Here is a 15,832-nt window from a genome sequence, read left to right on the forward strand (position 1 = left end):
CCAGCTCTCCAGCTGATGGAGGGGGATGCAGATGGTTCTCTTCTCCCCAGTCTTTATTTCCTGGGCCAAAACTCTGAGGTTTCAGGCAGCCTTGGTCCCCCCCCATCTTCCCACCTGCTCCAGCTGGGTTCCTGCTCCTCCCATGTGGAAGATGAGGCTTTTGCACAGCATTCCCAGCCAGGGCTCACCAGCTTCTCATTCAATACACACATCCCCCTGGGCCTCTCTCATCGCAGACACCAGATTTCGTTTGCTTTCACTGCAGTCACATCAGTGGCAGACTTGTGAAACCACATCTTCCCCCTCCTCCCTGCCTGCAAGGCTCCCAACTTCGCCAAGATCTCCGTGTTCCCAGCCCCATAGCTCTCCCAGCACATCCCATCCACCGTTCCCCTCACTCCAGTCCTTACAGGTACCCACCACATCCCAGAGCGCCTCAGCTTCCCCCTGACTCTGGGGGCACTGCCTGTCCTTGGATGCTGTGCACATTCCATCAACATTTCTCACCTTTTGTCCCATTTATGAACAGTTCCATAAAGCCGGAGCAGCCAGACCCTGGACCTCAGTGGGTTTTCAGCCAGCTCCTTACAACAGCCATACTCAGCCCCTCTTCCCTGCTCCAGCAGCTAAAATGCATTATGAAAGTCCAGACGAACTAGATCGACTGCAATATCTCTTTATCAAGTTCATCAGTTACCTTGCTGCCAGGGTGATGTGTGATTAATCTGGCAGGATACAAGGCTGGTAAACCTGTGGCATGTCTCCTGTTTTCAATTACCTCTGTGAATTGATGAATCCTTCTCTCCAAAGCTGCTGCGCTAAGTGCACCACTGATGTCAGCCTGACAGCCCATCTGCTTGCCTGGACCATGTTTCTTCCTTCTCAGAAAGAACCCCCCTGTGACACCTTCCAGCTTCAGCAGGTTGCTCAAAACTCCTCGCTACTCATACTTGGGATTCGAGTGCCAGTTTGCTCGGAAATACAAATGATCCATCCTTGCCTTCAATGCGCTTGTGGTTTTCCTGCTTCCTGAAGACTAATTCCTCATCCTCACCCTCATAACCCCACTCGCATCCAAAGAGCAACAGCAACATCCCCATGGAAATCCAACATGTTGAGCTGATTCTGTCCAGGAGGGCTCTGCCCCATTCCCACCACTTCATTGCCCTGTTTTGTTCCGAGTCCCTCTGACAGGGCTGAGGAATGCCTGCTTTACTTTGCAAGCCGGAGCTCAGACAGTGTGAAATCTCACCCTCAGCTCCTGTCTGCCAAGATGTCTGTCTGTGTTTTCTTCTGGGCTCTTCACTTACTCCTAGCACCTATGTGGAGATGGGAATTTATCCCAGCCATCCCTGTACTTTCCTTTTCCTTAGGAATAGAAGGTCCAGCCAGGTTTTACATTCCCAAGCTTTGGAGCTTTCCCTCCACATGACTTCCCTTACTGGTTTTTCTAATTTCTCTTCATTTCCCTTTCTGAACCTGAGAATCCTCCTGCCAGCCCGTGGGTTTTATCTGTTGCTCAGCTGAACCTCAAATGAACCCACAGTCCAAGGGTCCATCCTCTGAGGAGCACTTCCATAAGGCCCTCATCCCTTACCCAGACTTATAAAAAGCATTTCCTCTACTGATCCCATGGCTGATGCAGAGGAAATCCACGGCTCTCCCACCTGAGGAATAGCCAAGTGACAGAGTTATCACAAGCATTTGCTCTGCAATCTCTCCCTATTCTTCACCAACATTATCAAAAGGGATCATATGTAGTCACTGAAATTGGCTGGCCATTATAGATACAATAAAGGGCTTTTGGTCTGCTCCTGATCGTACCTCCCTCTTCTGATGTGGCTGGCAAGCCCTTGAGCACCGGACACCCTGATCCTTCTTCCAGCCCCATCCCGACCTGAAACCAGTGAAGGGTCATCCCAAAACCCTGACCATGACTCCAGAGAGTGACCAAACGTGGAACCACATCACTCAGCAAACCGGGAAAACCACCGGATTTCAACTGAAGGTGAAGAGCTGCATTTGCAGCTGCTTCACTGCTCTTGTCACAAGGGATATGAGCTCAGGGCACCTGCCCGGGTCAGCTGCAGGGCAAACATGCTCCAGTTTTATCGCTTTTACACCCAATTTAGATGACATGGCTCATTGGGAAGGTGGCAGGAATGAAAAGGCTCTCAGCTCAGTGCAATAAATAGGGCAATGAGGAGAGCCACCCCTCCCAGGGAGGCTGAAGGGGAGTTTTTAAGCCAGGATGTTATAGGGATGCAATACTACCCATCAGATTTGCTCACATACATATTGCTTTCTCCTCACTCATCATCCAAACCCTCCAACTGTAACACGTCTCTTGCAGCACACCTCATCCTCTAGCTGGTGCCCATCACCCAGGCTGCTGCATTACAAAATCACCTGTCAGGCTGGAAAGCCCCAACCGAACTTGGCAAGGAGCTGCAGGTGATAATCAGTGTATCTCATACTGAAGCCTCCAAAAAGCCTTTCCGATGGTTAGGTAAAGCATGGTTCCTCCTCGTCACTGGGATCTGCCACATGTTCCTTCTCCGCGTGCTCAGGACTTGCCACGTCCATTTATACTCCCTGGAGTAGATCTAAAAGTAGATCTCTGAAGCAGAGCATCTCTCTCATTTACCCCCTTATCCTTCCTAACCATTTTATAACCACTTTAATATTCTGTTCATGCAAATCCAGGCTGCACCTCCAAGGTCGGGGGGGGGGAATGACGATGACTTTTTTTTATCATTCCTCCTTATTTAAACATTCTTTATTCAAGCTTTCATCATTTGCCAGTTAAGTCAACTAATTTTCTACTAAACCCAATTTCACTCATGGTTGGAGTGCAATTTCCCTGATTTTTCCTTGTGCCATGTACTATTAATGGCGCTTGAAATTACGCAAACAAAATTGATGAGCTCAAATGCCTCCTCCTCAGCCAGCGCAGCCAAGAGATTTGGGGTTGAAAACTGCTTGATCCCAGCTCCTGGAGGAACCTCCCTTCCCGGACCAGCCAAGGATGGCCACCAGCTCAGCACCTCCAGAGTCCCATCCCAGCATCCCGGATTAATGCATCGCCTCAACCCTCATTCCTCTCTGGGAGGCAGCATCCGAAGCAGCTTCAATCCAAGCGGATGCAGGCGCCGTGCTCGCCTCTGCACCAGCTGCCTCCACCAGCTGTGCCTACTCCAGAATAAATCTACAGCAGCTTCTTATCCTGCTATTTTCCCCTTATAGGTACTTTAATCAACCAGGGGACGCATTCCCCTCCCCGGCGCGGTGCAGGCTCCCTGAAATCAGATGACTGCAGGGTTATCTTTACATCCCGTTGACCCATTTTCAAATTAACCCAACGTTTCCTTCCATGTTATCACTCCTGGGGCTCAAAAGTCCAGCACTAAATGGATCTCGTGGGCATCTGCTGGCAGACTGAGCCAATAGCTTATATTATATTTAATTGCATCTTCTCCGTGTGCATCTGCTGTCATCAGCAAGGCAGACTGCAGGAAGGCTCTGTCCTTTCTGCTCCCTTAGCTTCTCCCTGTCTACAAGAGCCCAGCAAGCACAGGGCCATTATCCAGGGGATGAAAGGAGCCCAAGCAGCTCCCAGGGGTCTGCAACAAGCCCATTACGGTCAATTTAAAGTGCAAACCAGAGCCCAGGAGATGAACACCCACTGCCCAGCCTCTGCTCCCAGCCTTTCCTCCTGCTAGAATGGACATGACGACCTCAAAAGTGAGGTTTTCCAAGCAATTTTAAGCCACCTGCATTGGTTTTACTTTTGCAATGCACATCTGGACTGTTTCCATGGCCCATCATCGATCCCGTGTGACACAGCCATACCCATCCAGGGGGTGAAGTTCAGCAATCAATGCATTTATATCTGAGGTCCAACAAAGCCCTGCTTTCCTGTCACTGCAGGACACAACCCTTGCTGGAAACCTTTGCAGTGCGTCCCCAGAAGACAGCTAATGCTGAGGGTTTGCTGCTCATCCAAGCAGCAGCAGCTCCAGCAGGTCCAGGCAGGGTTCTGCCAGGAGATCCCATCTGCAGGGAGTTCCATGGGAAGGCATTTTGTCTGGGCTGCAAAGATAAGCCATGTGGAGTGAAGACTGCTGGATGCTTCGTATCCATAAAGAGACTGAAAGCCTCCAGAAATGGGGAGTCGAGTCCTGCTTGAGGCTGGGTTTGATCCAGAGTCTCCCAGTTGAAGCATCTCTGGGTGTGTTGAAACCTCCATCTACCTTGACTTTGCCACCCCAGATCAACCCTCCCCATACTCCAGGAGTAACCTTCTCTCACCTATGGAAACTACCCAGCAATTTCTAAGGTTATGATAACCTTTGTGGGATAAAGCAGAGGTTTCTGCAATAGCAAAGAAGCCAATGAGAGAGTAATCATCGGGCTACAAAATAAACATATTTCATGAAGGAGCACAGTTTAACAGCCTGGTAATTCCTGCTCATTTATGCTCCCTCCTCTCCTGCAAAATGAAGCCCTCAAAGGTGGAAGAAATCCCTCTCAGCCCCTCCTCACCACAGAAGGGTGGCTCATCCCTATTCCTCCAGCAGCTGCTGCCAGCAAAGCCCTGAGCTACCCCAAGAGAGGTGCTGGGAAGCTGCTGGAAGTAAATGAAGCAGCTTCTGCAGACTCCTTTCGATGCACCAGGCTTTTCGTTGCAGAGCTATGTGGCTGCAACTCTGCAGGCAGTGGTACCCAGGTGAAGAGGGGAGGAGGAGCAGGATGGGATCCATGATGCTCTGATGAGAGATGCCCTCCTGGCTGGGCAAAGTCAGCCCCTGAAGATGCACAGGAGGGTACCAGAGCAAACAGCTCTTCCAGGTCAGAAATTCAGCAAATAATGAAGGAACTTCCCAGGAAAGGGGAATAAATACCCACTAACATCCCGGCCGCCTCCGCCTGCCTAACCCTAAGTAAGATCTGTCTGCTGGAATCGTGCCCCAGTTAAACTACAAGCTGGAGAATCCAATAAAGTCCACACACACAGCGGTGGGTCCAAAATTTGTGCAACCTCTTTGTTTAGTCTCCATCATCTCCAGTGCCTAAAGGGGCTGCAGGAAACCTGGAGACGGGCTTGGGACAAGGGATGTAGGGACAGGCCAAGGGGAATGGCTTGAACCTGCCAGAGGGGAGACTGAGATGAGCTCTTGGGCAGAAGCTCTTCCCTGTGAGGGTGCTGAGGCGCTGGCACAGGGTGCCCAGAGGAGCTGTGGCTGCCCCATCCCTGGCAGTGTTCAAGGCCAGGTTGGACACAGGGGCTTGGAGCAAGCTGCTCTAGTGGAAGGTGTCCCTGCCCGTGGCAGGGGTTGGAGCTGGAGGAGCTTTAAGACCCCTTCCAACCCAAACCAGGCTGGGATTCTGTGATCTCTGTCTTTGCAAGGGTTTGCGGTGGTTGGGTACCTACAGTCAGGGGCCCCATCTTCAGCTCCCACTGAGACCTGTAACCAAACATCCAGCCTTTCCAAAGCTCACAACATCCTATACATAACCATGTCCCAGCAGGAACATCAAAGCCTGGCCAGAAAAAGAACATCCCAGCAGCCGTAATGGCTTACAGCAACACTCGCTCTCCAGTAATGGGAACATCTGATTAAAGATTTAAGACTGAGGTTTCTTCCCCACCAGCGTGGAGCTGATACATCCCACAGCCACACCACACAGCTCCATCAGGACCACACACAGCAGGTCACTTCTGGCTGCTTCCACAGGGAATTCCTGGCTCCTCACACAACGGCAGGACTGTATTTGCCAACTGGCACTGGAAGGTGAAGCCAGGAGCCTGGGCACTGCACGTGAACAGAGGCAAGAAGAAAGATGGCTTTTACCTGCCAGGAAATAATTAGGAATCCCTTTGTCTGGAAAGTTGGGGCTGTTCAGCCTGGAGAAGAGAAGAGAGCGTGGAGACCTCATAGCAGCTTCCAGTGTCTGAAGGGGGCCTATAGGGATGCTGTGGAGGGACTCTTCATTAGGGACTGTAGTGACAGGACAAGGGGTGACGGGTTAAAACTTAAACAGGGGAAGTTTAGATTGGATATAAGGAGGAAATTGTTTCCTGTTAGGGGGGTGAGGCACTGGAATGGGTTGCCTGGGGAAGCTGTGAATGCTCCATCCCTGGAAGTGTTCAAGTCCAGGCTGGACAGAGCCTTGGGTGCCATGGTTTAGTGTGAGGTGTCCCTGCCCATGGCAGGGGGGCTGGAATTGGATGATCTTAAGGTCCTTTCCAACCCTAACTGTTCTATGATTCTATGACATGCTGATTCCATCTGATCAGCCCTTTGTGCAGCCTGGATACACCCTGGGGACTGTGGGAAGGTGTCTGTGATGAGAGTGGTGGCAGCGGGCACTCAGCTTTGTCCCACCATGGTGCTGGTCCTGGCATGCAGAAGGTGGCCCCTTGCCCAGAGCACACGCTGGCCACAGCTACTGCTCGGCAGGGAAAGGGCTGCCAGCACGGGATACAAGCACGTGCTGGAAATCAAGTGCCCTGCCAGGCCCATTATTAGGAGTCCAGAGCTTGGCACCAGAGCAATTAAGCTCCGAGAACACTTTGTAAAGCTCTGACCCCACGAGGCATCAAATCCTGTTTCCTTCGACTTTCTGTCCTGCCTTATGAGCAGTTAATTTCAAGGGGCCCATTGCAAAAAACACCTCTCAGCACTGCTGAGATCAATACTGCCGGTGGCTCCAGCAGCTCACAGCACTGCATCCCGACTCCCCACGCCTTAGCCCCACAAAAGCAGCTGCAGATGCCACCATGACCATTCCCGTGACTTAAGGACAGGGGTAGGAGCTGAAGGTCCCAGCAGTACCCCTTCTCCTGGGGGTAAAGACCAAGTACATCCCTCTCCATGGGGCATGGCTGCTCCAGAGGAAGAGGTTTGGCTTGTCGAGGCTTTTGCCACAGCTTCGAAGTGCTGCTTGCAATTGTCCAACATCTAATCATTAGTTGCCTCATTAACAACACAGCTCAGGTCTTCCAGGCACTTCCCACTCCTCCTTTACCGAGCAGCAGCACACACACACATACACACCTTCCCACTTCCCTGTAAGCACATTCTGGCTACCAAAGCAGCACAAGGGGTCTTCAGCAAGACTGCAGTGTTTGCATGCAGATGTGGGATGTTTTTACCCTCGCTGCTTCAAAACAGGGTTCTAAACACTGCTGGTTCCTTCCACTGCCCCTACCCACCCAGCACCAACCTTGGGTGCAAGAAGAGTCCCTGCTCCAGGCTGATGCTTTGCTTTCCTCCCGGGGAGCTACACATGCAGCAGCCACCAGATAACCCCATATTTCACCCCTTGTTTCTCAAGATGCATCAGAAGCAGTTAAAAAATTCACCAGGAAACGTAAGAGGACAAAAACCTGCACTTAGCTCCAATAGGAGAAAAAATAGCCTCTGGTAGGACACAGAAGCAGAATTCACAGGTCTTTGAGGTCTACAGTGGGCAAAAGATAAGCTAACCCTGGAAAAGCAGGGCTGAGCTCAGTGGATTCCACCTCAGACCTCACAGGGGCATCTGGACAGTGCTTAGCCGAGCCATGGAGCAAGCCTGCAGATCCCAAAGATGCTTGGCTTTGCTCAGGATTAACACTGATCCCCCAGACAGGGGAAGACCCACTGAACCCCCCTGCTCTTCACTGCTTGGTATCTGCTGCTCTCCCTATTGGAGCCCACCAGCAGGGAGAGATGCTCAGCACACCACAGCAGAGATGCTCAGCACACCACAGCAGAGATGCTCAGCACACCACAGCCATGCTCCCAACCTGTTTTCATCCCCAACCCTCCATCACCAGATATTTTGGGCCAGGGACTTATTTTTCCTCCATATATCCCTGATCCCCAGCATTTTGACTCAGTCCTGACCAGTGCCTCCGGGCACTGCTGCATTGCAATCAATATAGATGCTAATAATGAACAGCTCTCAGATAACTACGGGCTGAAGCTTATGCAGGCGAAGCCGCCAGTGATCCCTTGCCAATGATCAATATGCATAGAAAAATCAGCTCAGAAATGTGAAGAGACAAAGAACGAACCAGGAGGGAGGTTATTCCGTGCTGAATAATTTATGGGCACCAGTGTTTGCTCTGTTGAAGGCCGTGCTGGGCAAAAGCAGCTACAGCTCCGAGCCATGAAAGGAGCACGGGGTGCCAAAGGAAAATAAACAAGTGGACTGAGCATTTTACATTGCTGAAGCAAATTAGCCCCAAACCCCCCCCCGCCAGCACTGCTGCAAGCTCAGCAAGAGGCACCAGGGATGAGAGAGGCCAGGTTTACCAAAGCTCTGCTGCTTCAGGTTGCACAAGGGCAAGAGGGGTAGGAAATGAGAGTATTTGGGCTGATCCTTCCATGGCGACACGGCTTTAGCTCTGCTTCTCCCTGCAGCTCAGTTACGGTCCCTCACACATCCTCTGGTTCTCTGCATACCAACCCCTGCCCGAAGCTGCAGCTGCAGGTGAAGTCCCCTCCAGGCTTTAACAAAGAGCCCAAGATTAACTATTAGCACCGCTCAGGATTAATTACACGTGTTCTGCTAAGCCTCCCACACGCTCCTGGTTGGGTGACAGCTTATCTCAGCACTGCTCAGAGCCACCACTAACGCTGAGTGCAGGGACCTTGCCGAGAGATGCGTGAGCACCCAGCAGGATTGCTGCCTCCCCTGGGGATGGACGCACACCTCTGCTCCCCCTCCAGCACCCCCTTAACCCATCCCTTGATGGGCTGCAGGAGGTCCCAGTGAACACTGGCCTCGGTCTGCAAAGGGACAAAGGGGAACCTCGCTACAGCCCCAGCCCCATCGACGTGGATGTGAGCTCACGATGTGTGTCCAGCATTTCAACGTCATCACAGGCGGGCACAGGATGTGCTCAGGGAGGTGGGGATGGTTTCTATTACCGGGACAGAGAGAAGTGCAAGATGTGCAGTACCAGCCTGGCTCACTCATCCCCCATTGCAGCAAGGAGGGGAAGAGATGGAGCTGCTGTTCCCAGGCATCCCAGGGGACACATTCAAACCCATGTCAGAAGGGGAGGTCTCATCACTGCCAACCAGTTTCAAAGCCCCTGTGCTTCTGAGAAAGGCCAAATACTAAAAGCAGCAACGCAGCTCTCTCCTGAGCCACCCCACAGGGATGCTGCAACCCGCTTGTTGCAGCTCCTTCCCCTCACTAAACTACCACCGTGAGGCTCTTCATTAACAACCACAAACAAGAACACCACCCCACAACAACACACCCCTCCCAGCCATTAGCTTCTTTCATCCTTGAGCACACGGGTATTATTTAGCCCATCAGTTTAGCTCAGCACGCCACATGTTGATCACTGTGATGCATACCCACCTCTTTGAGAAGCCGCTGCCTTTTGCATTAGGACCAGGATTATGGTTTTGAGTTAATTAGTCGGGAGCTAATTCTGTTCATTAATTCTGAACACTGCAGGGGCTGGGCTGGGGTTTTTGCTGGTTTTATTCCAGGATCCTTGGGTTTTTTCCCTCCCTTTGCAGCACAGCTCAGTACGTGGCCGATGCTGGCTTAGCATCACCCCAAACCTGCCCGGGCCCAGAGGCAGCTTCAGGCTTTTCTTGATTTATAACCCATCCTAATGCGCCTTTTCCCCGGCACTTGCCATGCACCCCAGATGTCTCACAGGAGGCGAGGAAACTGTGTGAGGTTACAGGAGGCAGCAGTAGGAACAGGATGGGAAGGCGGCACAGAGTTATCTTCTTCTTCTTACTTGTTCCATCAGTATTGGTCCCTCCTGGAGGCAAGGTGCTGTCCAGAGACACTTGTAGCTGTCTCCGTGCTGTCTCAGGTGTTGTGTGTGCAGCAGAGCTGTTTGCACACCCTCACCCTGCACCACCCCACATCCCATGGCAGAAAAAGCCCATCTCTCTGCGGGCAGTGCCCCCAGAAGCAGCCAGTTCCCCCCACCAGCACCTCTTGTGGAGGGACCCCTTGGTGGCTGCCACCCCCAGCAAGGGATGCCGGTTATTTCTGGCAGCCACCTCAGCTTCCTTGAGGCAGAACAGGAAGGGAGGGAGGGAGGGAGGGAGGGAAGGAAGGAAGGAAGGGAGCACAGTCACTGCTCAAACAACGCTGGTGAAGCCGCGGCAGCTGAGCACAGCCATGCATGGTGGGAATAGCCAGCTACCTGCACTCCACTTGTATCCTGCAGCTGAATGGCCACCAACCCCACAGAGAGCATCCTTGGGGTATGGGGGGGTAAAATGGAGCCTTTCCCATACCCACCTCTAGGCAGGCATCAGGGGACACAGGTGATGCTGTGCACTGGTTAATGCTGCTCAGATCCAGCACCAGGACCCTGCCCCAGACATCTCCACATGTGCCCCATGCCAAACGCTGCTGCAAAGCCTTGCTTTGCACCAGTCCTTCCCACTTCCCTGGGATGCAGAAGGGATGGGATTGATCCCAGCTGTGATGCTGGTGGTCTGCCCCCACCCAACACTTGCGCTGGTACAGCACCAGTGCTGCCCAGAATGCAGGTAAGGGAAAAGCCCCCCCAAGCCTTTGCAGACCTTGTGCTGTCATGGAAGACCTCAATGTAACCCCTACATGTAGGAGCAGACCCTCTTGGAGGGCACCATGGACCCATAGCACCGCAGCACCCACCTCTGCAGCTCCTTCAGGGAGACCGTGACCCTCAGGCTGTGCCCCAGGAGGAAGAGGGCAGTCAGGATGTCAGCCCACTGCACCATCTCGCCCAGAGGGCCCCCCTTCAGCACCCGTGGACTGAACACGTCCCCCGACTCCTCCGTCAGGAAGCCGATGTGAATCAAGATCTGGAGACACAAGGAGAGGGGTCAGCACTGGGAAAAGTGGTGCTGGGGAAAAGGGACAATTTGGGGTTTCCAGCCCAAAATGAGTTACGGTCCTTGATTCCTTCCAGCTCCTTTTGCTCACTGAAATTCATGAGGGAAATCAGTTGGGTGTAAAACAAGTGATCTATGTCCAACTAGCAAAGACCCAATAGTCAGAGTTTACCAGCTCCCGTTGGCTGGCAGCCTGGATCCTGGGACCAGGATCACGTTCCCGACGTACATCACAGCCTGTCCCATGGACCAGAGCTGGATCTCCTTCCCAAGGCACCGCAAAACACGAATGGGAGGGCCAACAACCTTGGCACCCTGACAGAGGTGTCAGACACCCCGCCCGCTGCAAATGGGTGATGTCTCCCACCACCTGGACCCACCTCCAAAATGCATCCCATTGTTCAGCAGCACCAGTCCTGCAACACCCCAAAAGTGTGCACAGTTGTGCCGGTGAACCACAGCCCAACCCTGCAGACCCACGTGCTTCCATACAGGACTTTTCCTCCCAGCTCACTCACATCCCTGCTGCCTCCAGCCTCCGTGTCTCCAAAGGTTCAACTTCCCCATCTCCCCACCGCAACCCCCCCCACCTTGCAATGTGCCCGTACCTGTTTCTGGTCCCTTTGCCGGCCCTTCAGCTTCTGCTCGAGGCGCCGAGCTGCCCGCAGCCACTGCTGGGCCAAGTGCCGGATCCGCTTCTTCATGAAGCTGAGGGACTCCTTGCCCGTGCCGATGAGCTCCAGGAGGTGAGCCAGGTCGCTCCGGAATGCTGCCTAGGGAATGAGCCCGCTCTGCGTTTTGAGTGTAGGGAAAGGAGCTGCCAGAGGAGCCCCTGATGCCAAGGGGGCTGGTGAAGGGCTGCCCATCACAGCTGATATGCTGTGGGTTGGTGAGGGATGGACAGCTTCCCCTGGTGCCACCAGAGCTCCTCCACTTAATGCACCATCCCAGGGGCCCTGTTGCACCCAGAGCATCTCATGACATCCCGGATTGCTCGGTACAGAAGGACACATGGCAGCTCCAGGGCCTAAAGAGGGCTTATAAGAAAGCTGGGGACAGACTTTTTAGTAGGGCCTGTTGTGATAGGACAAGGAGTTATAGTTTTAAACTGACAGAGGGGAGACTCAGGCTAGAGATAAGGAAGGAATCTTTCATGACAAGGGTGCTGAGGCGCTGGCACAGGGTGCCCAGAGAAGCTGTGGCTGCCCCATCCCTGGCAGTGTTCAAGGGCAGGTTGGACACAGGGGCTTGGAGCAAGCTGCTCCAGTGGAAGGGGTCCCTGCCCGTGGCAGCCATCACAGCCCTGCTGGCACTGCTGGCTCTGGGAACACTTAGTCCAGCATCCCTGAAGCCAGCATCCCCGCAGGCCCAGGGACCGGCAGGACCAGGCTGTCCCCACCTTACCTGCGCACGGGGCTGCGGTGGGGGGGAAGGAGGAGCCGCCGTCCGGTTTCGCCAGGGCAGGGGAGGGCAGAACCACTCGACTTCACTGAGGTAGATGAGGAATGAGCACTCGGTGCCGTCCACGCCAAAAAACGCATAGCAGGGGTCAGAGGTCCACCTGGCCCTCATCCACTGCGGGGGGCAAAGAAAAACGTTGGGCTCATCCTCCGGCAGCCCTGCTATGGGCAACCCCTATTCTCCATCACCTTTCCCTAGCTGGGAGCTAGAAATGAAGGGCAGAGGGTAGGAAAGGGCTGCAAACCAGTGCACACCCAGCACCAGTGATGCTGATGTCTGCCCATCCAATGCCTCCAGGGCACATGGGGCAGAGGAAGAGCCAGGAGGTTTTGCTGAGGTTTCTAGCACTGCTTCCAGCACCAACACGAGCCTTCCTCGGGGACACAGCCATTAATCCCTTGGAGATAATACACCACAGGGTTTTCTCCTCCTTTGCTTCACTGGGGAGCGAGCTGAGCTGCTGATCTCATCACCCTGGGCATAGCAGGGCAAGAGACAGATCCACCCCTGGTCCCCAAGGATCATTTCCCATGAAGAAGAATAACCAGCGACCAGAGCAGTCTTTTATCATCCCCCACAACAGCTCTTGCCAGCCGCTTCCTAATTCAACTACAAAAACAAATCCACTCAGGAGACAAGTCGCTGTGCCCAATATGTAAAACACAGCAATCACCTGGACAGGAGATCGAATTCAGCCCTCCATAATCAAATTACCTTCAGAATCTACTCAAACTGGGGAAGGAAAGGATGCCCAGCACCAGGGAAAGAGGAAAATACAGCCCTCCCCAGGTGTCATTTTAATGCACATCTTTTCAGGGAGACTCAGCCTGAGGTTGAAGCGGGAGACTGGGAAGGGGAGGGAAGAGGGAAGTGTTTTTAATTAGTTCATATAAATATGTTCTCTGACAAAGCAGTCATGCTCCAGGCCAAATGCCAGGCTGCATTCAGGTGTAAAGAGCAGGCTGGGTGAGGCAGGACATCCTGCTTGAGATGGAGGTCCCGGCCACCTTAACAAGATGCTCTTCTGTTTGATGCTCAGATTATTCCCCAGACAGCAGCTAAGGCTCCAGATATTTAACAATGATGTGACAGCGCTTTCTCCTCGCTGTGCTTCTGTCATTAAACACAGAAACTACAGGCAAGGAGAGCTGCAGGCAGAGGTGGTGCCACAGGCCTGATTCTGCTGCTGCCTGCACACCCCTGGGTACTGTGATTTCAGTGCTTTGTGCACTAGAACTAAAGGTATATGCCTTATGATTGATGGGAAACAGTCACACTTGTACAGCAAAGGCTCCTAGAGGAGGCTGGACACCTCCCTTGTGTTTTCTCCTTGCAGCACAGCCATGCTTTGCTTTCCACATTTTTGGCTCTGCTCCTGCAATGGTCTGCACCTTTCCTGTTGTAAAGCAGTTTTCTTCCCGATAGCATCCCCCTCCCCACAGACCTTCCCAGTTTAACCCCTGTGATTGATGCTTTCTGCCCTCCCCAGCAGCTTCCACCCCAGCCCGAGACCCTCTCCCAGACAGGGCATCCCGACTCACCTCCACTTTCCCAGCGCAGTCAGGGTACTTGGGGTCCCTGGGCACCTCGCACTGGTCCCTCCTGCCTTCCGCCACTGCAGAAACACAATTTGGGTGTGGGGAGAGCCGGGATGTGCCAGCAGAACTGCTACAAATGCTGGGATGGGATGGGATGGGATAGAGCTACCTGCCCCAGAGCACATTCACAGGCATCACAGCTGGGCAGGCAAACAGCCCCATCCTGCTTGATGGTGCAGGACACCAAGATAGATATGAAGCATCTTCCCCATGGTCAGGGAGGACACAGAGGAACCCCCCCCCAGCCCTACTTCAATGCCAACAGCGCATTCCCCTTTCCTAAATCTCAGCAGGTCTCTCTATAACACTTCCCTGCTCCTCCCAGCCAGGTCTACACCCCAGGTCCCAGCTCTCCATGCTCCTGTTAATCAGCCTTAAACAGGCTGCAGTATCTAAGGAAGCACTTGGCAGCCTTCACACTGTAAACTTGCAATAAAAATTGTCCTGCTGAGCTGTTGAGAGAACGCTCAGCCCTGGGGTCAGCCCTGGAATAAGGCACAGAAATGGCTAAAAAGGCAGTAGAATCTTACCTTCCTCTGGTTGGATTAACAAAAGACACCACCCTTCCTATAAGCCTTAGCCTATAACTGAAAAAGCATGAGGTAGAAGAGGCAAAGGAATCGTCTTCTACTTGGGATGCCAGCCCAAACCCTGGCAACCATGCAGCCATGCGGAGAAACATCTGGAGACCCCAGGTGCTCTGCCAGCACTGCCAGAGTGGGATGGGAACATCTCTCCTGGTGCTGGATCCCAGCCCCTGGGCTTTGGATCCAAACCACCACATTTTTCTATCCAGGTGTTTCTGCTGGCGCTGCTCCTCCTCTTTAACTCTGCATTCAATCCGGTAGCATTTCCTTCTGACAGCAGTTCAGCTTTGTCCCCGTTCCTGCCCCTTGCAGGCAGCCGTGCCCTAGGTCTTCCCTCTCTGCAGGTTGATCTTCCCTGCTCTGAAGTCCTCCTGCCCAATCGAGGCACCACCCATCGGAGGAGACTGCTGCTGTCAGAGACCACGGAGAGGGGTTCCCTGTGCAGCCTCCAGCTTTTCCAGCCTCCCTGGCTCTAACAGCAGGGTGGAAGTCCTGCAAACCTCTGAGGAAGCTCAGACCATGCTCTGGACCTCCTTTCCCTCAGGAAGATGCTGTGACCATGTGCTGCATCACACAGAGCCGGACACAAACAGCCCTAGGAGCTCTGCAAAAGGGCTTCAGGTGCCCTCCTTCTTCCTGCAGACTGGGATGAATGAGTAAGCTCAGACCAGCATCCGCACCCCTGTATTGCTGCCAAACTTTTCATGGTAGGCTTGGCTGGACCTCCCTATCGCAGCTGCATAACCTGCAGGAGGCTTGGAGCACGGGGACCCCCAGGGACACTCACCTTTCCCATTCAGGAGGCTGTTCCGGAGAATCTGATCTACTTTTATTGCGATGTCTGAGACGTTCTGAGCTATAGCTTGGATCCTCTCCATCAGGCCAGCTGCTGGCTGGTACCTGGGAAAACAAAACCAAATCAACCCTCTGTCTCCCACTGGTGACACCCAGGGATGCTTATAGCAAACTTGCTGCCCTTGGGAGCTGCCAACAGGTCGAACTTGGCACCAGGATGCAGCATGGGAATGCCTGGTCCAGCGCGGACTGACCAAAGAGCTCACTGCCTTCCAAGAGGTTTGACCTAAAAGTCAGTGTTCTGCCTTTTTTTCACTGTGTGCTGATAAACACGGGTACATCTGTGCCTCTGACAGGGGAAATGTTAAATAGGCTGGAAAAAATGGTTCTCCTTATTTCGGCTGTGCTGGGTTTGAAAATCCTCTGCTGTGGAAGCCGTGCTGGGAAAAACAGGGGAGGGACAAAATAACACAGAGAAAGGAAGGCAAAAGTGGAGGAGGGCTGAGGAAGCTTGTGTGCCTGGAGCAGGCTGCAG

The 15,832-nt window shown here is 53.2% G+C and overlaps 1 protein-coding gene across 1 annotated transcript in view; it reads right to left on the reverse strand.

Moving 5' to 3' along the window:
• MGAT5B (alpha-1,6-mannosylglycoprotein 6-beta-N-acetylglucosaminyltransferase B) overlaps positions 1 to 15,832 on the reverse strand; it is a 64,731-nt gene that overhangs the window by 16,699 nt on the left and 32,200 nt on the right. The window contains exons 4-8 of the mRNA XM_061455600.1: positions 15,290 to 15,402; positions 13,859 to 13,932; positions 12,261 to 12,431; positions 11,465 to 11,629; positions 10,657 to 10,826 (exon numbers count right to left, since the gene is read on the reverse strand). Coding sequence (XP_061311584.1) covers positions 10,657 to 10,826; positions 11,465 to 11,629; positions 12,261 to 12,431; positions 13,859 to 13,932; positions 15,290 to 15,402 — 693 coding nt within the window. The remainder of the gene's footprint in view (positions 1 to 10,656; positions 10,827 to 11,464; positions 11,630 to 12,260; positions 12,432 to 13,858; positions 13,933 to 15,289; positions 15,403 to 15,832) is intronic.

Source organism: Pezoporus flaviventris, unplaced genomic scaffold, assembly GCF_033815535.1.
Source record: "Pezoporus flaviventris isolate CSIRO_AGI_PZ_B2104156 unplaced genomic scaffold, CSIRO_AGI_Pfla_v1 ptg000020l, whole genome shotgun sequence".
Lineage (NCBI taxonomy): Eukaryota > Metazoa > Chordata > Aves > Psittaciformes > Psittacidae > Pezoporus > Pezoporus flaviventris.